Genomic DNA, 17,339 nt, shown 5'->3' on the forward strand with positions numbered 1-17,339 from the left:
ATAAAAGATCCCTTGGTGCTAATCGAAAAAGAGTAGCCCATGAAGTGGCGACAACGGGATTCCTCTCTCCATATCTGTGTGGTCCTTAACCATATGTCCGACGCCATATAACCGTAAATAAAATGTGTTGAATAAATAAAATATTTACTTCCTTCTGTCGGTTGACCCATTCTTTGATTGGTTTTTCCCCATCCCAACCAGTACCACATGACTGGTATATCAAAGGATGTGGTAAGTCATGGCTAGCTCTGGCTGATCAGAAAATGTCACCAAATTATCTCAAAAATAAAAAACCTATGCTTTAAATCATACTTTTATTACACAAATTTGTTTTTGCTATTTGTTCTTAAAATTCACAATTGGCCCTGTATGTGCTGTCCTGTCTATTGTAATGTGCATATAAACGATCTCTTACTGTTAATGGAAAAATGTAGTGTGTTTCCTCTAAGATTATTAATATTATGTCAGAGTTGTTAAGAGTACTATTTCAGTGTGATTTAGTGGTGTCGTTAAACAACAAAACTTGTCTAGTATTTTAAATAATCTTTTCATTTACAGGAGCTGGGTGGACTTTATGGAGGTGTTTTGCAAGAACAAACTGGTATGTCATTGTGCTCAGTTTACTCATTAATTTTAATAGATGTTGAAAACACAGAATATACTTGCCTTAAAATGAAACTGCATTGTACAAGTTGATTTAAGATATATCAACTTATAGCATTGTTATAACAAATTTCTCAGACTTTTGACACTTATAGTTTTGTATATATTCCATCTTTTCTTATTTAGACTGTTTCCTTTTCAACATGCAGCTGGACATACTTTGGGAATAAATATACTTTCAAAAGTATGCATTTTCGGTTTTTTGTTGTTGATAAGCATACTTTTAAAAAACCCCATAGTTTTAAAGGTACATTTGTTAACAGATATTTTAAAACTGCAATGAAACAACTACATAACTTAGTGTGATTCGTCTTTCTGTATATATGACTAAATGTGAATGAAATGAATAATCAAACACACAGCTTGTTATTGCAGAAATGCCGAAAATACGTATACCTTTTGAAACCCATTGTAAGGAATGAATGAATGAATGTTTAACGACACCCCAGCACAAAAATACACATCGGCTATTGGGTGTCGCCCATTGTAAGGAATGAATGAGTGAATGTTTAACGACACCCCAGCACAAAAATACACATCGGCTATTGGGTGTCGCCCATTGTAAGGAAAATCTGAGAATTGTTGAATGATTTTAATCATTTACGCAATGCCATTAAAAAATATTAAGGCTTTGACAAAATGTGCTGCTCTGTCCGAGTAATTGTCCCTTAGTATTCTGCCCTGGACCAAGTCACTGGCTATCCAGAGACTTGGCCCGCGACAGACATGCCTGAAACCTTAGTGGTATATGGGCATGTTAAAAATACTCACTCACTCACTCACTCACTCACTCACTCACTCACTCACTCACTCACTCACTCACTCACTCACTCACTCACTCACTCACTCACTCACTCACTCACTCACTCACTCACTCACGCCCTCATCACTCACTCACTCACTCACTGTCCGAGTGTGAGGAATCCTGTTGATGTTTTTATTTTCAGAGTTTGTACATGCATGCATTAAAAAGATTCTTGGATTCTACAAATCGGCACGTTTCCCTCCAACATCAGTCATCCTAGTGGGCCACTCCATGGTAACGGAATGTCAATTAATTTGTGTTTTTTGTAGTTTTAATAAAAAAGCGTGAATACAAACATTTTAGCATGCCATTATGCTAATTTATCATATTGCAACGAAGATTATATTGCATCATCAAATTGATTTGATAATTTAGCACTGTTTTGATCTTTTATTACCTTTTATTTAAAAAATATATTTATGTATGTGTGTAAAAAGACAGTATCAAATGATGTGATTAATAAATTCTGCACTGATTTAAAAGTCAGTGGTATGAATTGCTCTGGCTTCCAGTGATCCATGAAAATTAATATGCATTTAACCATTCTTAAGAATGATATAATTAAGTGCTTTTTTCAAAAGCAGTGTAACAGTTTTTGCTTTGGTATTGAGCAAGTTTAAATTATAATAGGAGTTTGTATTGCATCTGGTGATTTATAATCCCTCAACAGAGTGTGTGTATAAAATATAAAAATACAGTCACCCGAATTTACGAAGCCTGTTTTAAAAAATGCAGATGTTTAAGCATTGTAAATGTATATAGTTACATGTGTGTAAGTCATAAACAAGCTTTATAAGATTCAGCCCAGTGTGGCTTTTGTTAAGATTTGAAATGACTTCATTAGTTGCATTGCTGATGACATAAATATTACTATTTGTTTTCGACGTCTTTCTCAGGGTGGAATTATAGCAAGGGCTTTGTTCATTTTACCAGACTTTGATCCACATTTGGTGAACACAATCATCACACAAGCGACTCCACATCAAGCACCAGGTACTGCAAAAATCTTTATTCATTTCAGTTCATTTTGACTTGATTTGTTTTTACTTCAATCCAATTAAGGTTCAAATATGCTATCCTGGGCACACACTGGCAATGGCTTAATGTTATAGTTAGTGTAGTGGCCTTTCATCTCTCCATTTGGCCATTAACACTCATTCTGGTTGGGGTTGGCTGTGTCAACCAGTATTCCATGGCTGGTAATGTTAAAGTTCATTTTGTTTAATGACACCACCAGAGCACATTAATTTATTAATCATCAGCTATTGGATGTCAAACATTTGGTCATTTTGACATACAGTCTTACAGAGGAAACCTGCTACATTTTTTCATTAGTAGCACAAGCGATCTTTATTTACACCATCCCACAGACAGGATAGCACATACCACAGCCTTCGATATACCAGTCGTGGTGCACTGGCTGGAATAAGAAATAGCCCAATGGGCCCACCGACGAGGATCGATCCTAGACCAACCGCGCATCAGGTGAGCGCATTACCAGTGGTCTACATCCCACCCTCCAATATTTAAGATGCCACATACATCAGTTAACAACATATAACTTATTAATTTGTGTAGTATTTCTATTTACTTTCCACATATAACCTGACTCCTGACATAAGACACTTTCACTGTAGTCCAGTGCACTGGCCTGAACATCCCAACAACCAATCAAAGGACCAAATATTTTCCACTGGGTCAAGGACAACCTATTCCGGTCACAAGATAGCTACATCTCTTTTGTATTATAAATTAAATATAATATGTTGTAATCTGAATATATATATTTATCTCTTCAGCTGTTTCCATAGATAGTGACTTAGTACATTTCTATAAGAATGTCAACAGTTTTTGGTATCTCCATGGCAACCAGTCACTAAGTCACGTAACGATTGTGAGCACTGGTGGAGGCTACAGGGACGTGCTAGTTAGGAATGGATTAACTTCACTCCACAGAGTAAGGTCTAGTCAAATGTGTTAGTAGAAGAATCTTGTTGAATATTTTATCTATAGTCCGTCCCATCCTTTTACAAAAATGTTTTTTGTCAATAATTTCAGTTTGGTTTGACATAATAAGAAAAGTAAAAGTGTTTTGGAAATAAAAGAATACTATTTTTATGTGTAATTTAGAAAACAGTCGGCTCAGGAATAAATAACTTGAAGTAAATTCCATAGTATGAAAAAATGCATTCCTTGTGGAAAGGACTATAAGCAGACCTGTCAACCTTTAGACAAGAGAAAGCAGGAGGTGTGTGTTGAAAAAGCAGGAGATTTTGTCAAAAAGCAGGAGATTTTTAAATTCACACAATTTAACCCAAAATCGCAAGATTTAAAAAAAAACATTATTACAATAAGTTATATGAATACTTTATAATGTCATATATACTTCTTAACCTTAGATCTTGGCATTAAAAAAAATAAAAAAATTAATTTTTTTTTTTTTTTTTTTTTTTTTTTTTAAAGTTTAAATATTATTATGATTTAATACATATTTAAAAAAAAAAAAAAAAAATTATCCAAAAATGTTAAGAACATGAACAAGAAATACAAAATTTAATTAGTACATTTACGGTATTACACTTACAGCCTTACAGGTTGCGTTACATTATCATTTGTGGTTAGTGTACCTAAGTACCAAAGACAAATTTATATAAATCTTATAAATTAATATTCAGTTTTTACTATAATGAGGAACGGTGGCGTGGTACTTATTTAAAATCATTATAATGATGCAATAAACATTGTATTTTCATTAATCATAAGTAAAACCTCATTACGGACATCGTGTAAAATATACCGGAATTATACCCATTTCCGTGAGTAACTTTATGTCAATGTCAAACACAACATTTTTTAATTGTACAAAAATAATTTCTTGAAGTGTACCCTTATAACCAACATTTTACTGCACAAACATACAAAATTAACTGACACAAGTATGTTTATACAGCTAATTGGTCTTTTCGTTGTCTTGCTGTGACATGTGATTTTAACATGCATCGTGTGTATCGCTGTCAACTCGGAGTCTGGCAGTTCAGATTCGTCATAGTTGCATTATGTAATCCAGTGGGAAGACATTTTACAATTCAGAGGTGTTATTAGAACTAAATTGGATAGTTTTTTTTTTTTTATATGGCAACACTGAATGTCAATACACAGCCTGTTGAATTAGCGGCAACACGCATTGTAGCCATTACGATGACAACAAACATTATAATTACATGTCATTTTATAAACTCCATGTGCTTTTTTAACAATATAAATAGGCTATCCCACAATTTTCACTTCGGCAAAGGTTAAACAGTCGGGACAATTCGGCCTGTTACATTCTCAGAAGCCGAAAGTAGTCGACATTTGCCGAATGAGAAAAAAAGGCAGAGTTACTTCCCTTCTGTTATTTTGACAAAAGAGGATCGATTTTTTTTTATACTTACAAAAATGTCATTTAAAAGGAGAAACTGTCTCCCGCACAGGTGAAAGGAGATTTGATCAAATACCGGGAGACTCCCGCGGAATCCGGGAGGGTTGACAGGTCTGACTATAAGTCTTTGTGTACTTTTTTGATTCCCTTTTATTGCAGATATGAAATAAAATTAAATAATATTTTTGCAAGAACATCAAAAAATGCAAATAACCACAATGTAATTATAGCTAAATAAATGCATTCTGAATGTATATTAAATTTTCATATTTTGTTACTTTCAGTTAAAACAAAATCTGTTTTATTGTACAATATGCAAAAGTTTCTATGAAGGGGAAGGTGCTTTTTAGAAACAGTGTGACCCGATATGGTATTTAATTTTTCCTGGAAATCGGTGCATACATATCTGTCTCATACTAAATGTAATTATTATACAGATATGTTGTATAATAATATATTTTCATGCTTATTTTCCAACAAAATTTTCTATTATGCTGTTCTGGGCACATATCATTTACCTGGTTATCTGTCCAAGACATGGGTTGGCGTTTAGTGAGAGAGACATCAGTGTAGTGGTTTTACACAAGTCGGTAGACGGTCAATTGAGATGCTTGGATTGAAGGATCAAATCCCCTCAAAGTTAATGGACCTATTCTCTGATTGGTTTTTTTTTCACATCTCGAATAGTGCCCCAAAAAGAGTATATCCAAAGCTGTGGTTTGTGTTCTCCTGTGTGAGAAAGTGCAGATAAAAGATCCTTTGCTGCTAATGGAAAAAAAAATGTAGCAGATTTTCTCTGAAGACTATGTCAGAAGAACTAAATGTTTGACATCCTGTAACCAGTCCTTAACCATATGTCCAATGCCATATAACAGTAAATAAAATGTGTTGAGTGCGTCGTTAAATAACACATCTCCTTCCTTCTTCCAATAGCCAGTGAATAATTAATCAGTGTGCCCTAGTGGTGCCATTAAACAAAAAAAGTTTAACTTTTTCCTTATGGTCATGATCTCTGTCATGCTGATAGGTGGTCTGAGATGAAAGTTTGTCTTGTTTAATGACACCACTAGAACGCATTGATTAATTACTCATCGGCTATTGGATGTCAAACATTTGGTAAATCTGACTCGCAGTCATCAGAGGAAACCCGCTACATTTTCCCTAATACAGCAAGGGATCTTTTATATGCACTTTCCCACAGACAGGAAAGCACATACCACGGCCTTTGTCCAGTTGTGGTACACTGGTTGTAACGAGAACAAATGTCTGAGATGAATAACTATTGATTCATTATGTATTTCTGCTTTCTCCTGCAGATACTTCCAGATGACAGAGTTGTTAGCACATCTGTGAGTTTTCTGAGTTTTCTTCATCATTTTAGTACTTAATAAGTTGTTTAAAAATTTGTTTGATCTACTTAGACACATACATAGACAAGATTTTCCCCCTCCTTTGAAGTATCCTTAAACCAGGCAGAACTACCATACCTTCTGAGTTTAGCAGTGCAGCCATTCTGTATTGAATCCAATCTCAGCATATGTAGGCATGGATCCATGGGGAAGGTACTCGGGGTACACCCACCTTGTCCAAACATCAAAGCTCAAAGCATTCCAGATATCCAGTTTTAGTGGGGAAGATCAACTGGGTGTATCCGGTGAAAGACGACCTTTCAATAATGCATGTTAATTTATTTTGGAATTCAATGCTTTTGACATTGCACCTCTCCTTAGAAACATTCTGCAGCTGTCCCTAGATATAAGTATAATATGTACAACCACATTGACCTAACCACTGGACCACTGAAGGCAGTATGAATAGGGAATACAGGGCAGCTGTTGTGCTTTTAACACTGAAAATTACAGATCAAATATTAGTTTTTTGCTGTTGTATTCTCACTATCATACAACATGAGAATAACTGATTGTAATATGTTAATGTTTTCTGTTTCAGAGTACGGCAGTTCCACATGCCTGGGTGTCTACCGATCATCTCTGTGCTGTGTGGTATACACTTTTAAACTATACCTCCTACTAATCTTCACAATTTTTTTGTCATTATTTTACGGGTGGTGTAACAGCATTTGAAAATAAAAACTTTTATGGGCAGTTTCTAAAAATATTGGTCAAGATATAAATGAAACAGCAATACTTGCCCATAGTGATGAATGATGTCTGCTCCATGGGGAAATGAAATGATATTTTATCGATTAATTTATCCAACAAAATTAATGCTACACTATTATATATAATATACAGTGAAACCTCTAAACTGGACACAAATGGGATCAAATAAAAAAAAATGTGGTTTTAAGAGGTATCTGGTTAAGAGAGGTTATTTTCTGTACTGATATTTAAATAGTGGCTGAAAAATGTCCCATTATTAATTTTAAATTTCTGGTTTGAATTTTAAATAATTGTTAGTAGTATTTTTTAAATTTGAATTTCCTGTTTTGAGGGAATTCTGGTTTATAGAGGGTCTGGGTTTGAGGCGTTTTGGTGTATAATTTCATGATATATTCTAGTTTATTTGGATTTTTAGGTGCCGACAAATGGTGTTGGCAACAAAACGGGCCATGTTTGATATTATAGATCCTAAATCTAAACAGGTAGAATTATTTTTTCACTTGTGATTATGTTTGATTCAGGAATGTTTTTCATTTGCTATGAAATAAAACTACAACCTTTTTTGTGAGGTATTAATTTTTAAATAAAAAAAAAAATTCTGATCAGCTTAAAATATTTATTCAACCAGATACTGTAAACCAGATTAATATTGTGACTGTTTTTTGGGTGTGGGTTTTTTTGCAAATATGCATCTTGGCTCATTTTTAGTTGTGAATGATGCAGAATTTATACACATATTTTTTTTCTCCCTTCAATTTACCATACGTAACAATATTTTGATATATAATCCAAGTTTGGCTATTTAGCCATAAATCAGAAAAATAAATTTGTTAATTGTTTTGCTAATACTAACTCTAATATGTGCGACTTTACCTTTAATTAGATTTTCTTGTCTTTTAAAGAAACTTTGAAAGTTTGCATGGAAGTATTAATTAATTCACTTTATTAACCCTGTAAATACATGTTAGACCTTAATGTTGCAGGTGACAGATGACATAAGCAGAAGAATGAGTGTTTTTAGACATCACTTTCTCTCGCACACTGGATCAAAAACATTTATAGAACATTTTTCAAGGGAGATTACTCTGGATAGCAAGATTCCTTGGGAGGAGCAGACCGGAACGATTTTTACATTTAAAACCAACACAGTGAGTTATTGCATGTGTTAAAATAAAATAAACAAGGAATAACTCATTACTCATAAAAAAAAATGCAATGAATCAACCTTTAAGAAAAATATATGGTGCATATAAAAGATCCCTTGCTGCTAATCTAAAAGAGTAGCCCATGAAGTAGCGACTGGGTTTCCTCCCTCAATATCTGTATGGTCCTTCACCATATGTCCGATGCCATATAACCATAAATAAAATGTGTTGAGTGCATCATTATATAATAGTTTTCCTTCCTTCCTTTCAAGATGCTTGACTTTCACTTCTATTAAATACATGTAAATGAAATTTGTTCTATGTATGAATCTCTGTTTTAGTGAATTTCAGAATTTATAAAATTATTTCCTTTTGATAAAATATGATAATTCATCATGGAAACTAATTAGTAGATTTAGATCAACTTAAAAATAAATTACGCTCACAAATCTAGTCATGACATCTAACAGTTTCTAGTATAAAAGTTTATATTACCTTGTGTATTATTATGCGGTCTTGTCTCAATGACCTCAAAAGGACAAGTTATAAGTATTTTTCCAACTGCAGTGGCGATGACATCAATTTTGGTATTTAGCTGAACATTAGGTGAATTCAGCAAATATTGCTGTGTGGAGACTAAGGGAAAAAAGGGCACATGGACCAGCTTATGAAAAGGGCACCCCAATGGAAATTTATTTAAAAAAACAGAAAAAAGCAGCACATTTGGAATGGAATGGGTCCCATGTTATAACCGGCCTTGGATCTACCTCTACCATACACACATCTTTTCTCACACTTTACCCCAGTGTGTCCAATGTACCAAATGCTTGATTGTTTAAATTTGCTACTCAAAAATATTTCTCTCCAATTTCATATTTCAGATGCCAAGATCAAAGTATTTTGCAATTCCAATTTTAAGTGAAGGTGTGGACTCTGTGATGATTCTTAGCAATGTGGTAAGGAACCTAAATTACCCTTACATTTTAATATGTTTGTTAATGTTATCTGCCTTTTAATGTATTTTTCCTGAGATACAGTGACCTATATCTGATTAATTCATTTCAGTCCACCATTTTTTTTCTTCACTTTTGCTCAACAACAAGTCATCTTCAAAGTTGATATCATCAGTCATTGTTGGTGAATATTTCCTTTGAAACATTTATAATTTTTCATTAAATAAGAAAGTTAAGCATGTTTGGAAAGAAATATTCTAACAAGTACATGTATCAAGAAATAGAACTAGTACACATGATACATCATTCAATACATAATGGTTAGAAATCATTTAGACAATTCCTTAGTGTTTCTGCCAGAAAGAAATGTTTGGGTATGGCGCTATGGAATTTAATGCAACCACAGTCAACAGAGGGTATGGGGGACCTTCCCCAGAAAGAAATAGTTTAAGTTTAGTGTTAGGGTTAAGAAAATCATACAGTAATGATAAGAGTAATTAATTTTGTTAAAAGGGTTAACTTAAAAAAATTCAATCTGCAAAATAATTTGGGTATGGCGCCATACCCATTTTACCCTCTGGCAGAAACCCTCTTTGTTCATTTTTTTTTTTTATATTGTGATTACTTAAATATGAACACCAGTCACAGAAATATATTGACATTGACTGTGTTTGATTTTTATTCTACCATGTTCTAGTGTTTACAGAATCAAGATAATTAACTCATGTGAATGTTAACAACTATACATGTGTGCAATTCATCAGTTAACATAAGTATTTTGTTTCTGTTTTAAAGACAAACGACAACTGGGTTTGTGTTTGCACCAAGAAGGAACATGAAGACAGATGGTGAGTTAAGCAATCCAAGAATGGATGGAAACTAAACAATATGTTCAACTTAACCTGACCTGAAACTAATGTCATTTTCCCCTATGTAAATAGACTGGTCTAAACATTCCAACAGTCAATAGGCTGGCTTAAAATCTGCCAGTGAGTGTGTAGGTGTGGGTAATTTTTGGCATGCTTCCATCAGAGAACTGTTCAAGCATGCCTGTTGTGGGCACAACCTCTGACTTCACCAGAGAGTTCTGTCCATAACAGGCATCTGCCAATGAGTCCTGTGCTTCCTGTTATCGTCTCCAAGGTTTCTACATGTGGAATCCAGATGAGTCAAATATTTACTTTACCGTTGGACATGTTTTGCTATTCCATTAAAAATTTGAATAACACTCAAAATTAAACCTTTTCAAGTAATTGTTTTTACTGTGAATAGAAGAACTAACCAAATAATTTGCATCATTTATTTCTTATATATTAATAATTATTTTATTTGATGTAAAGAACAAAAAACATTAGGCATGAAAATGGTGAGATTGCATTGATACAGTTTGTCATTTGTTTTTGTAACACTGAAGAATTGTATCACAATTATTGTCACAAATTTGAAATATTCAGGGCTTCTAGAATTTTTGTTTAATCCACTAACCATCGGATCAGTGATTAATTTTTTTTACTAGCCACAATTAAATATTCACTAGATTTACTTTACTTTAAGTTAATACAATTTTACTAAATAATAGTAATAATCAGATATGTCACTAACATTGGGGGTTTGTGTGGGGTCATATTTAAAACAGACTTAACTGCAAGATCTAACAATTTACTTTTTTTTTACTAGCCGTCGGGCATGGTAATAGTAGTTATTTACTAGCCCAACATTGAATATCACTAGCCATGGGAGTGGGGCTACCATAATCTGGAAGCCCTGTCTGGCATGGCAATAGTAGTTATTTACTAGCCCAACATTGAATATCACTAGCCATGGGAGTGGGGCTACCATAATCTAGAAGCCCTGATATCGCAATTATATGATATAAATCTCAGATTGAGTTTTCTCAAATAAGTATGTAAGAAATTGTAAAACTTTTTTATTATTATTATTGTAGCTCCACCTGTATCAATTTGTCACACAGAAGCCAAGTGCTACCACCTCAGTACTCCAGTAAAAAAGTAAGTGTTCTCATTTCATGTTGGTTATTTCAAAATATAATATCAAACATAAACAGATTCTTCAGTACTTAATTTTTTTCAGAAGACAATCTTTACATTGCCTTTGGTATTTTATTATCCATTTTGGTACAAAATTGATAATATTAGGGAAGGGATAATTAAAAGTTAAAAATAATTATAATTTTTGTTATGTTTTAAAATATTAATTGTCAGGGTTTAATATTAACTAGTATATAACTTGCTTGTTTGTGAAGGCAGGTCAGTGTTAAAACTACAATTAATTTCATTTCTTTATTTGATTAGCAATTGTATGGTAGCAGTGAATTTCACCATAGGCAGTTTGATCACGTGACACAGTAGCAATGTTTGACTCATAAACGAATGTGATTACAGAATGTGTGCTTGTGTCATTAAGGGTCAGTCTATAAGTATCACTGTTTTTCGCAATCAGGAAGGAAGGGAGCAGGCAGTAAAGGTCATCTTTGGACTGCTTTTCAGCCAAAAATATCAATATAGTAGATGAATAGTCTGTCTAATGTGCTTAATAATAATGTTTCTATGGCAACAGGCTCTTGTCATCTGTGTTATAAAAGCTATTTATCATACCAAACCTGACAATCTATTCAAATGCACAATCTGTTCAATTACAGAGATTATGCGTTAAAATTATGTTTAGAGTGGGTGGAGGGCATGGTGTAACTCAAGATGTAGTCAAATATTAGATGACATTATGTATGTTTTTATTTGATATAAAGGCTATTACAAGTTTATAAAAATTAGAGAAAAATCCTGCATTAAAATTTCTTTTTGGCTCAAAGGAAAAATTACCAAGGGTTAACTCTCTTGAAAAGTGATGTAATTTGCATGGTTTTCTTGTAAATAGAGACATAATTTGTATTATTGTTTCCCCAGCTGCTGTATAATGTAAATGTACATCGTAAAAACATTAAAATGACGTCACGTACATGTATAAGGCATCCTTGTTTTGGGATAAAGTTTACAACATTTAGTGTGGGTATTTTGTGACACTTTGCAGCACTTATTTGAAAGCAAAAGTAGAAAGAATCCTTTTTACTCTTTATGGGGAATACAAAGTATACAGTAAAAAGATTTAAATTGTACAGCCCATAGTTTTATAAGTTTATCATAAAGTTAACCTTTAGCATGTTCTGAGGTGTCATTAAACAAACTCTCGTTCCAGCCAGTGCACCACGACGTATATCAAAGGCCGTGGCATGTGCTGTCCTGTCTTTGCTGTGGTGCATGTGAAAGATCCCTTGCTACTAATGGAAAAATGTAGCGGGTTTCCTCTCTAAGAGTATATGTCAAAATTACCTAATGTTTGACATCCAGTAACCAATGATGGGGCAGGATGTAGCCCAGTGGTAAGGTGCTCGCTCAATGCACGGTCAGTGTGGGATCGATCCTCGTCGGTGGGCCCATTTGGCTATTTCTCATTCCAGCCAGTGCACCACGACTGGTGTATCAAAGGCTGTGGTATGTACTACCCTGTCTGTGGGATGGTGCATATAAAAGATCCCTTGCTGCTAATCAAAAAGAGTAGTCCATGAAGTGGCGACAGTGAGTTTCCTCTCTCAATATCTGTGTGGTTCGTAACCATATGTCTGACGCCATATACGGTAACCGTAAATAAAATGTATTGAGTGCATTGTTAAATAAAACATTTCATTCCTTCCAATAGCCTATGATTAACAAAATCAATGTGCTCTAGTGGTGTCGTTAAAAACAAAACACATTTTTGTTTTCTTATAAACACTACAGTCCCATCTTTCTTGAGCATTTCCCACTTGCATTTGTAGGTCATAAGGATGTACCTAAATGAGATGGAAAATGCAAGTCACATTGTTATCATTGTGCCAGCAAGCAAACAAATGGTGAGTTTTTAAAAATGTTAGTATAGTTATATTTCTAGTTGCCATTTCCATTTAGTTAGTCACTATATTTAAACCTGACTTTTTTCAGTAGTTCACAACCTAAACTGTGTATGTGGTTAACCATTTTCAGATCACAAATTTAAATTAAGCTTCTATTGAAATTGTGATCTTTAAACTTATCAATGTATACATGTATGGATGAATTAACAAGATTTAAAAACATGCCATGATATTCCACACCACCAATTAAATATGCTCTTTTTATCTTGCCTTAATTACGAAGTAAACATTTATTTTTTTGTTTCAATGGTGGCGACTTTGGCAGTGACAGATTCAACTTTTACATTTAGCTTGATTTTAAAGTTTTGTTTTTTGGAATTTGTTTTATTTTTTAAAAATTAAAGTTTAATTTTTTTAAGTAATTTTTTTGTTAACATGTATTGAGATGCTCATCTATGAATGCAACCTTTCAGTGACACCGAATAGGTTTATGGAAGGTGAGACATTTAATTTCATAGAATTCTGATTAAAAAGTAAATTATTTATTAAAGGTATCATTATGCTTCCAACTTCGTTCACTTTCTTTCCTCGTGCCCGGTTCACCCAATTAACATCCGATTTGTTGTTGTCTGCTTGTCATTCATTTGTGAGGTTTTTGTTCACAGTTTCATTAACAATAAAGTTCAAAGAAATAAGTATCTAAATACAAAACTTTGCAAACCTCTAAACCATTAATTTTACTAAGTCGTTTTTGTTTATTCCTTAAAATTACCGATATTGGGTCCACATGACTCGTAGAAATTGACTTAAAATGAAGGAAGATGAATTAACATTCAGTGTGTGTCACATGACCTCACACATCCCAGATCAACAAGGCCATTTTGAGTGTATAGATTATTTTAATTAAGAATCAATTTATTAAAAAAATTATATTTTACAAACTATTCACTGGTATGAAGTTAATGCCTATCAGTACTGACATCAAGTGTTAGCAATGGGTGTTGGTAAAATGCGGACCTGACAGAACACTTGACAAATTTTAAAAATTATTATTTCAGGTGGAAATAACTGTAGAACAATACTCGATGATTACTCGTCATCTGCTCTATACTCTGCCAAACATAGCTGACACAATTGTGTCGTACCCGGTTTCCGTTTTCGACATGGCCGCCATGTTACGTATTCAGAACAATTCTGTGTACTACAGCCTTCACCTGGGAGGTTTGGTCGGACCAATGCGGTCGTACATAGCCGAACTTACGCCTCGCAATTGTCGAAAAGTTCATACAAGTAAGTTTACTGAGAATTTTACTTTATAATTATAATTTTATACATCAGAAAAGTCTTCATCTGTGGGGAGGGGTGGGATTAAACTTGCCTCATCTGTTTAGGTCTTAGAATCAAATCCCCACAGCAGAGCTATTCAGCTTTCCCAAAGTACCTTATGACTGGTATATCAAAGGCTGCGGTATGTGCTGTCATGTCTGTTGGAAAGAACATGTAAATGATCTCTTGATGTGATGGGAAAATGTAGCAGGTTTCCTCTGAAGACTATGTGTTAAAATTATGAAATATTTGACATCCAATAGCTGACAATTAATTATTTAATATGCTGTATTGGTGTTGTTAGGGGCTGTCCATAATTTTCAAAATTTTCACGAGCGTACAAACCGTACGTGGGGGGGGGGGAGGGGGGAAGGGTAACGGGGCCAGCATACACTTTTTTTGAAAATGAAAAATGTTGATCAATATTTTTCATTTGGGGATGTACACTTTTAGTATGGGGGGAGGGGAGTGGTCAAAAGTGTACTCTTTGTACACTTGTGAAAATGTTGAAAATTATGGACGGCCCCTTACACAAAACAAAACTTTACTTAGTTTTGTCTGGGACGTTTGAATGAACCCCTGCAATCATACATATATGTGGCTGAAATTACCTCTCTCCCTAAGTAAAAAAGGCCATACTGACTGAGTCCCATTTGTCTTTTGTCATTAAAAGAGTTCAAGTAGCTTTACTGTGTTAATATTTATATCATATCAGGAATTCCTCTCTTAAATGCTTTATTGTAATTATATTTTCTCATCAGGCTTGTAATATTTTTCGATTGTGAATTATTTAGTACTATTAAATAAATGTACAGTATTTAAATCAAAAGACCTACAAAATTGGTAAAAGCAGATGCAATCAACCACCCCAAAACAAACACAAACAAAAATGCTTACAAAGATGAAAAAAGCATTTAGCTGATCCATTTGCTGGATATATTGATAATAAATACAATATTTTGAATTTAGTTTTCTCTTTGCTAAACTTAAGTGTTTATTTTTAGATTATTGCCTGTTGATATACCAATACGGCCATATGAATTACAACTCTTTGGCTACTTAAAATTAAAAACATTATTTCCTCTATTGTTTTCATGCCATTAATAATTTAAGATTTAATTTTTGTGTCCGCATGTATATAGAGAATAATACATGAGTGACCGTTAGATACCATTTATCTCACAACGAGTTGTTTTAAAATGTATCTAACGAGCGAAAGTGAGTTTGATACATTTTTAAACAACAAGTTGTGAGATAAATGGTATCTAACGGACACGAATGTATTATTCTATATCTTAAAAATGCTAAAAAAACAGGTTTTGAGCAAATTTTAACATCTTTTTTGACTAAAAGTTATTTACAGCCGTTGCACTTGTATTTGACTTAAGCAACACATGATTGTCTGGTTAACTATACGTCACAGTGTAATCTAATATCCACCATGTTATTTTTTCATTGGTTGCATAGCACTGGTGACCTGGTCATCACCTAGGAGCACCTAGGAGCAGCCAGTTGTATGTGTTGAAATTGTTAACACACTTACCACACGTACATGGTGTTCTCACCAATGGGTGTGTAAGAAAAATTGTTATTTAGGTTATAGTGCAGGAATATGTTTTCACAATTTTTTCTTATTAATTGTACACCCATCTTTGACAGGTCGTATTATGGTATGGTGTCTGTCTATCCATTCATCCGTCTGTCTGTCTGTAAACTTTTTATTTCCAGGGCATATCTTGCAAGTACAAGTTAGGATGGTAGTGTGTCACATACCATAACTAGGTCACCACGACCTACTTTTCACGCATTACTGCACAATAAAGAAAATTTTTGTCCAGGCCATATCTCAAGGATTCTTGGCGTGTCGCCAAAATCATGGAACCAAAATTCTTTTATTTATTATCATGTAGCATAATCCACCAGTACCATGATTCCCCAAAACAGTTTCTGATGGATTCTAATGATCACAGTGCACAGAACCTAAAAAAGTGTTTGCCATAATTAAACTTTTAAATCTTAAGACATGGTTTGAAATTTTAGTAAAATGTTTTTGTTGGGTAAAATCTTTTAGGTACTTTTAAAATTTATTTTCTGTGATAGTGAACATAGCATTTGTGTTTTAACATTAAATCAGATGACTTTGATGGCAATATCCTGACCTTGAATGTTCCATGGGCCAACGAGAGCACCTACAAGTTTGGCAAATTTCGCGAGAAGATAACTCTTTCGATCAAGCTGCAGAGTGCGAAGCCGGCCGAATACGACACTCACGCTGTTCACTTGGAGATGTATCTACATCCATCGTGTTACTACCAACTCAAACTGAAGGCATCCATGTCAGAAGTTATGGGTCAGGTCAGTTAGTTTATTATTTATAGTTAACAGTGTTGCTTGGTTTTGAAACTAATTTGGTGGCGGCAGGACATAATGCGCTTACCTGATGTGTGATTGGACTAGACTTGATCCCCATCAGTGGGCCCATTGGGCTATTTCTCATTCCAACCATTGTTCCACAGTTGGTGTAACATAGGCAATGGTATGTACTATCCTGTCTGTGGGATGCTGCATATGACACATCCCTTGCTGCTAATTGGAAAGAGTAGCCTATTGCGTGTTGACAGCAGGTTTTTTCTCTCATTATCTTTGTAGTCGTTAACCACATGTCATATTTCAGAGATAACTCTGCCACTCACTAAGTTTGCTTATTGCAAATTCTAAAAACACTTGGCGAATTTTATTTTAATTTTGCAAAATAATTTCCTGTAATGATTGATATTTTGTTAGAAAATAACTGGCTTTCTGCATGTTTTTAAATTTCAGTAATAACTGGTGACAAAAAAACAACAACAACAAAGAAACAATTTCAGAGAGAAATGTTCTTCAAATTGTTACTAACCTTGGTGGCATAGTTGTTATGTTACCATGGTTAAGGCTGGTAGATAGTAGGTTCCTAAGGTTGACGACTAACTTTTCGCATCCTTGTTTTGAATTTGTACACA

At 34.0% G+C, this 17,339-nt stretch overlaps 1 protein-coding gene across 1 annotated transcript in view; it reads left to right on the forward strand.

Annotated features, from left to right (window-relative positions):
• LOC121378961 (GPI inositol-deacylase-like) overlaps positions 1 to 17,339 on the forward strand; it is an 81,734-nt gene that overhangs the window by 14,817 nt on the left and 49,578 nt on the right. Inside the window, exons 7-20 of the mRNA XM_041507372.1 lie at positions 559 to 601; positions 1,611 to 1,702; positions 2,365 to 2,461; positions 3,268 to 3,425; positions 6,206 to 6,238; positions 6,840 to 6,892; positions 7,428 to 7,494; positions 7,996 to 8,160; positions 9,039 to 9,113; positions 9,906 to 9,958; positions 11,056 to 11,119; positions 12,940 to 13,014; positions 14,073 to 14,304; positions 16,475 to 16,695. Coding sequence (XP_041363306.1) covers positions 559 to 601; positions 1,611 to 1,702; positions 2,365 to 2,461; positions 3,268 to 3,425; positions 6,206 to 6,238; positions 6,840 to 6,892; positions 7,428 to 7,494; positions 7,996 to 8,160; positions 9,039 to 9,113; positions 9,906 to 9,958; positions 11,056 to 11,119; positions 12,940 to 13,014; positions 14,073 to 14,304; positions 16,475 to 16,695 — 1,428 coding nt within the window. The remainder of the gene's footprint in view (positions 1 to 558; positions 602 to 1,610; positions 1,703 to 2,364; positions 2,462 to 3,267; positions 3,426 to 6,205; positions 6,239 to 6,839; positions 6,893 to 7,427; positions 7,495 to 7,995; positions 8,161 to 9,038; positions 9,114 to 9,905; positions 9,959 to 11,055; positions 11,120 to 12,939; positions 13,015 to 14,072; positions 14,305 to 16,474; positions 16,696 to 17,339) is intronic.

The sequence above is a fragment of the Gigantopelta aegis genome, chromosome 8 (genome assembly GCF_016097555.1).
Source record: "Gigantopelta aegis isolate Gae_Host chromosome 8, Gae_host_genome, whole genome shotgun sequence".
In the NCBI taxonomy this organism is placed as follows: Eukaryota; Metazoa; Mollusca; class Gastropoda; order Neomphalida; family Peltospiridae; genus Gigantopelta; species Gigantopelta aegis.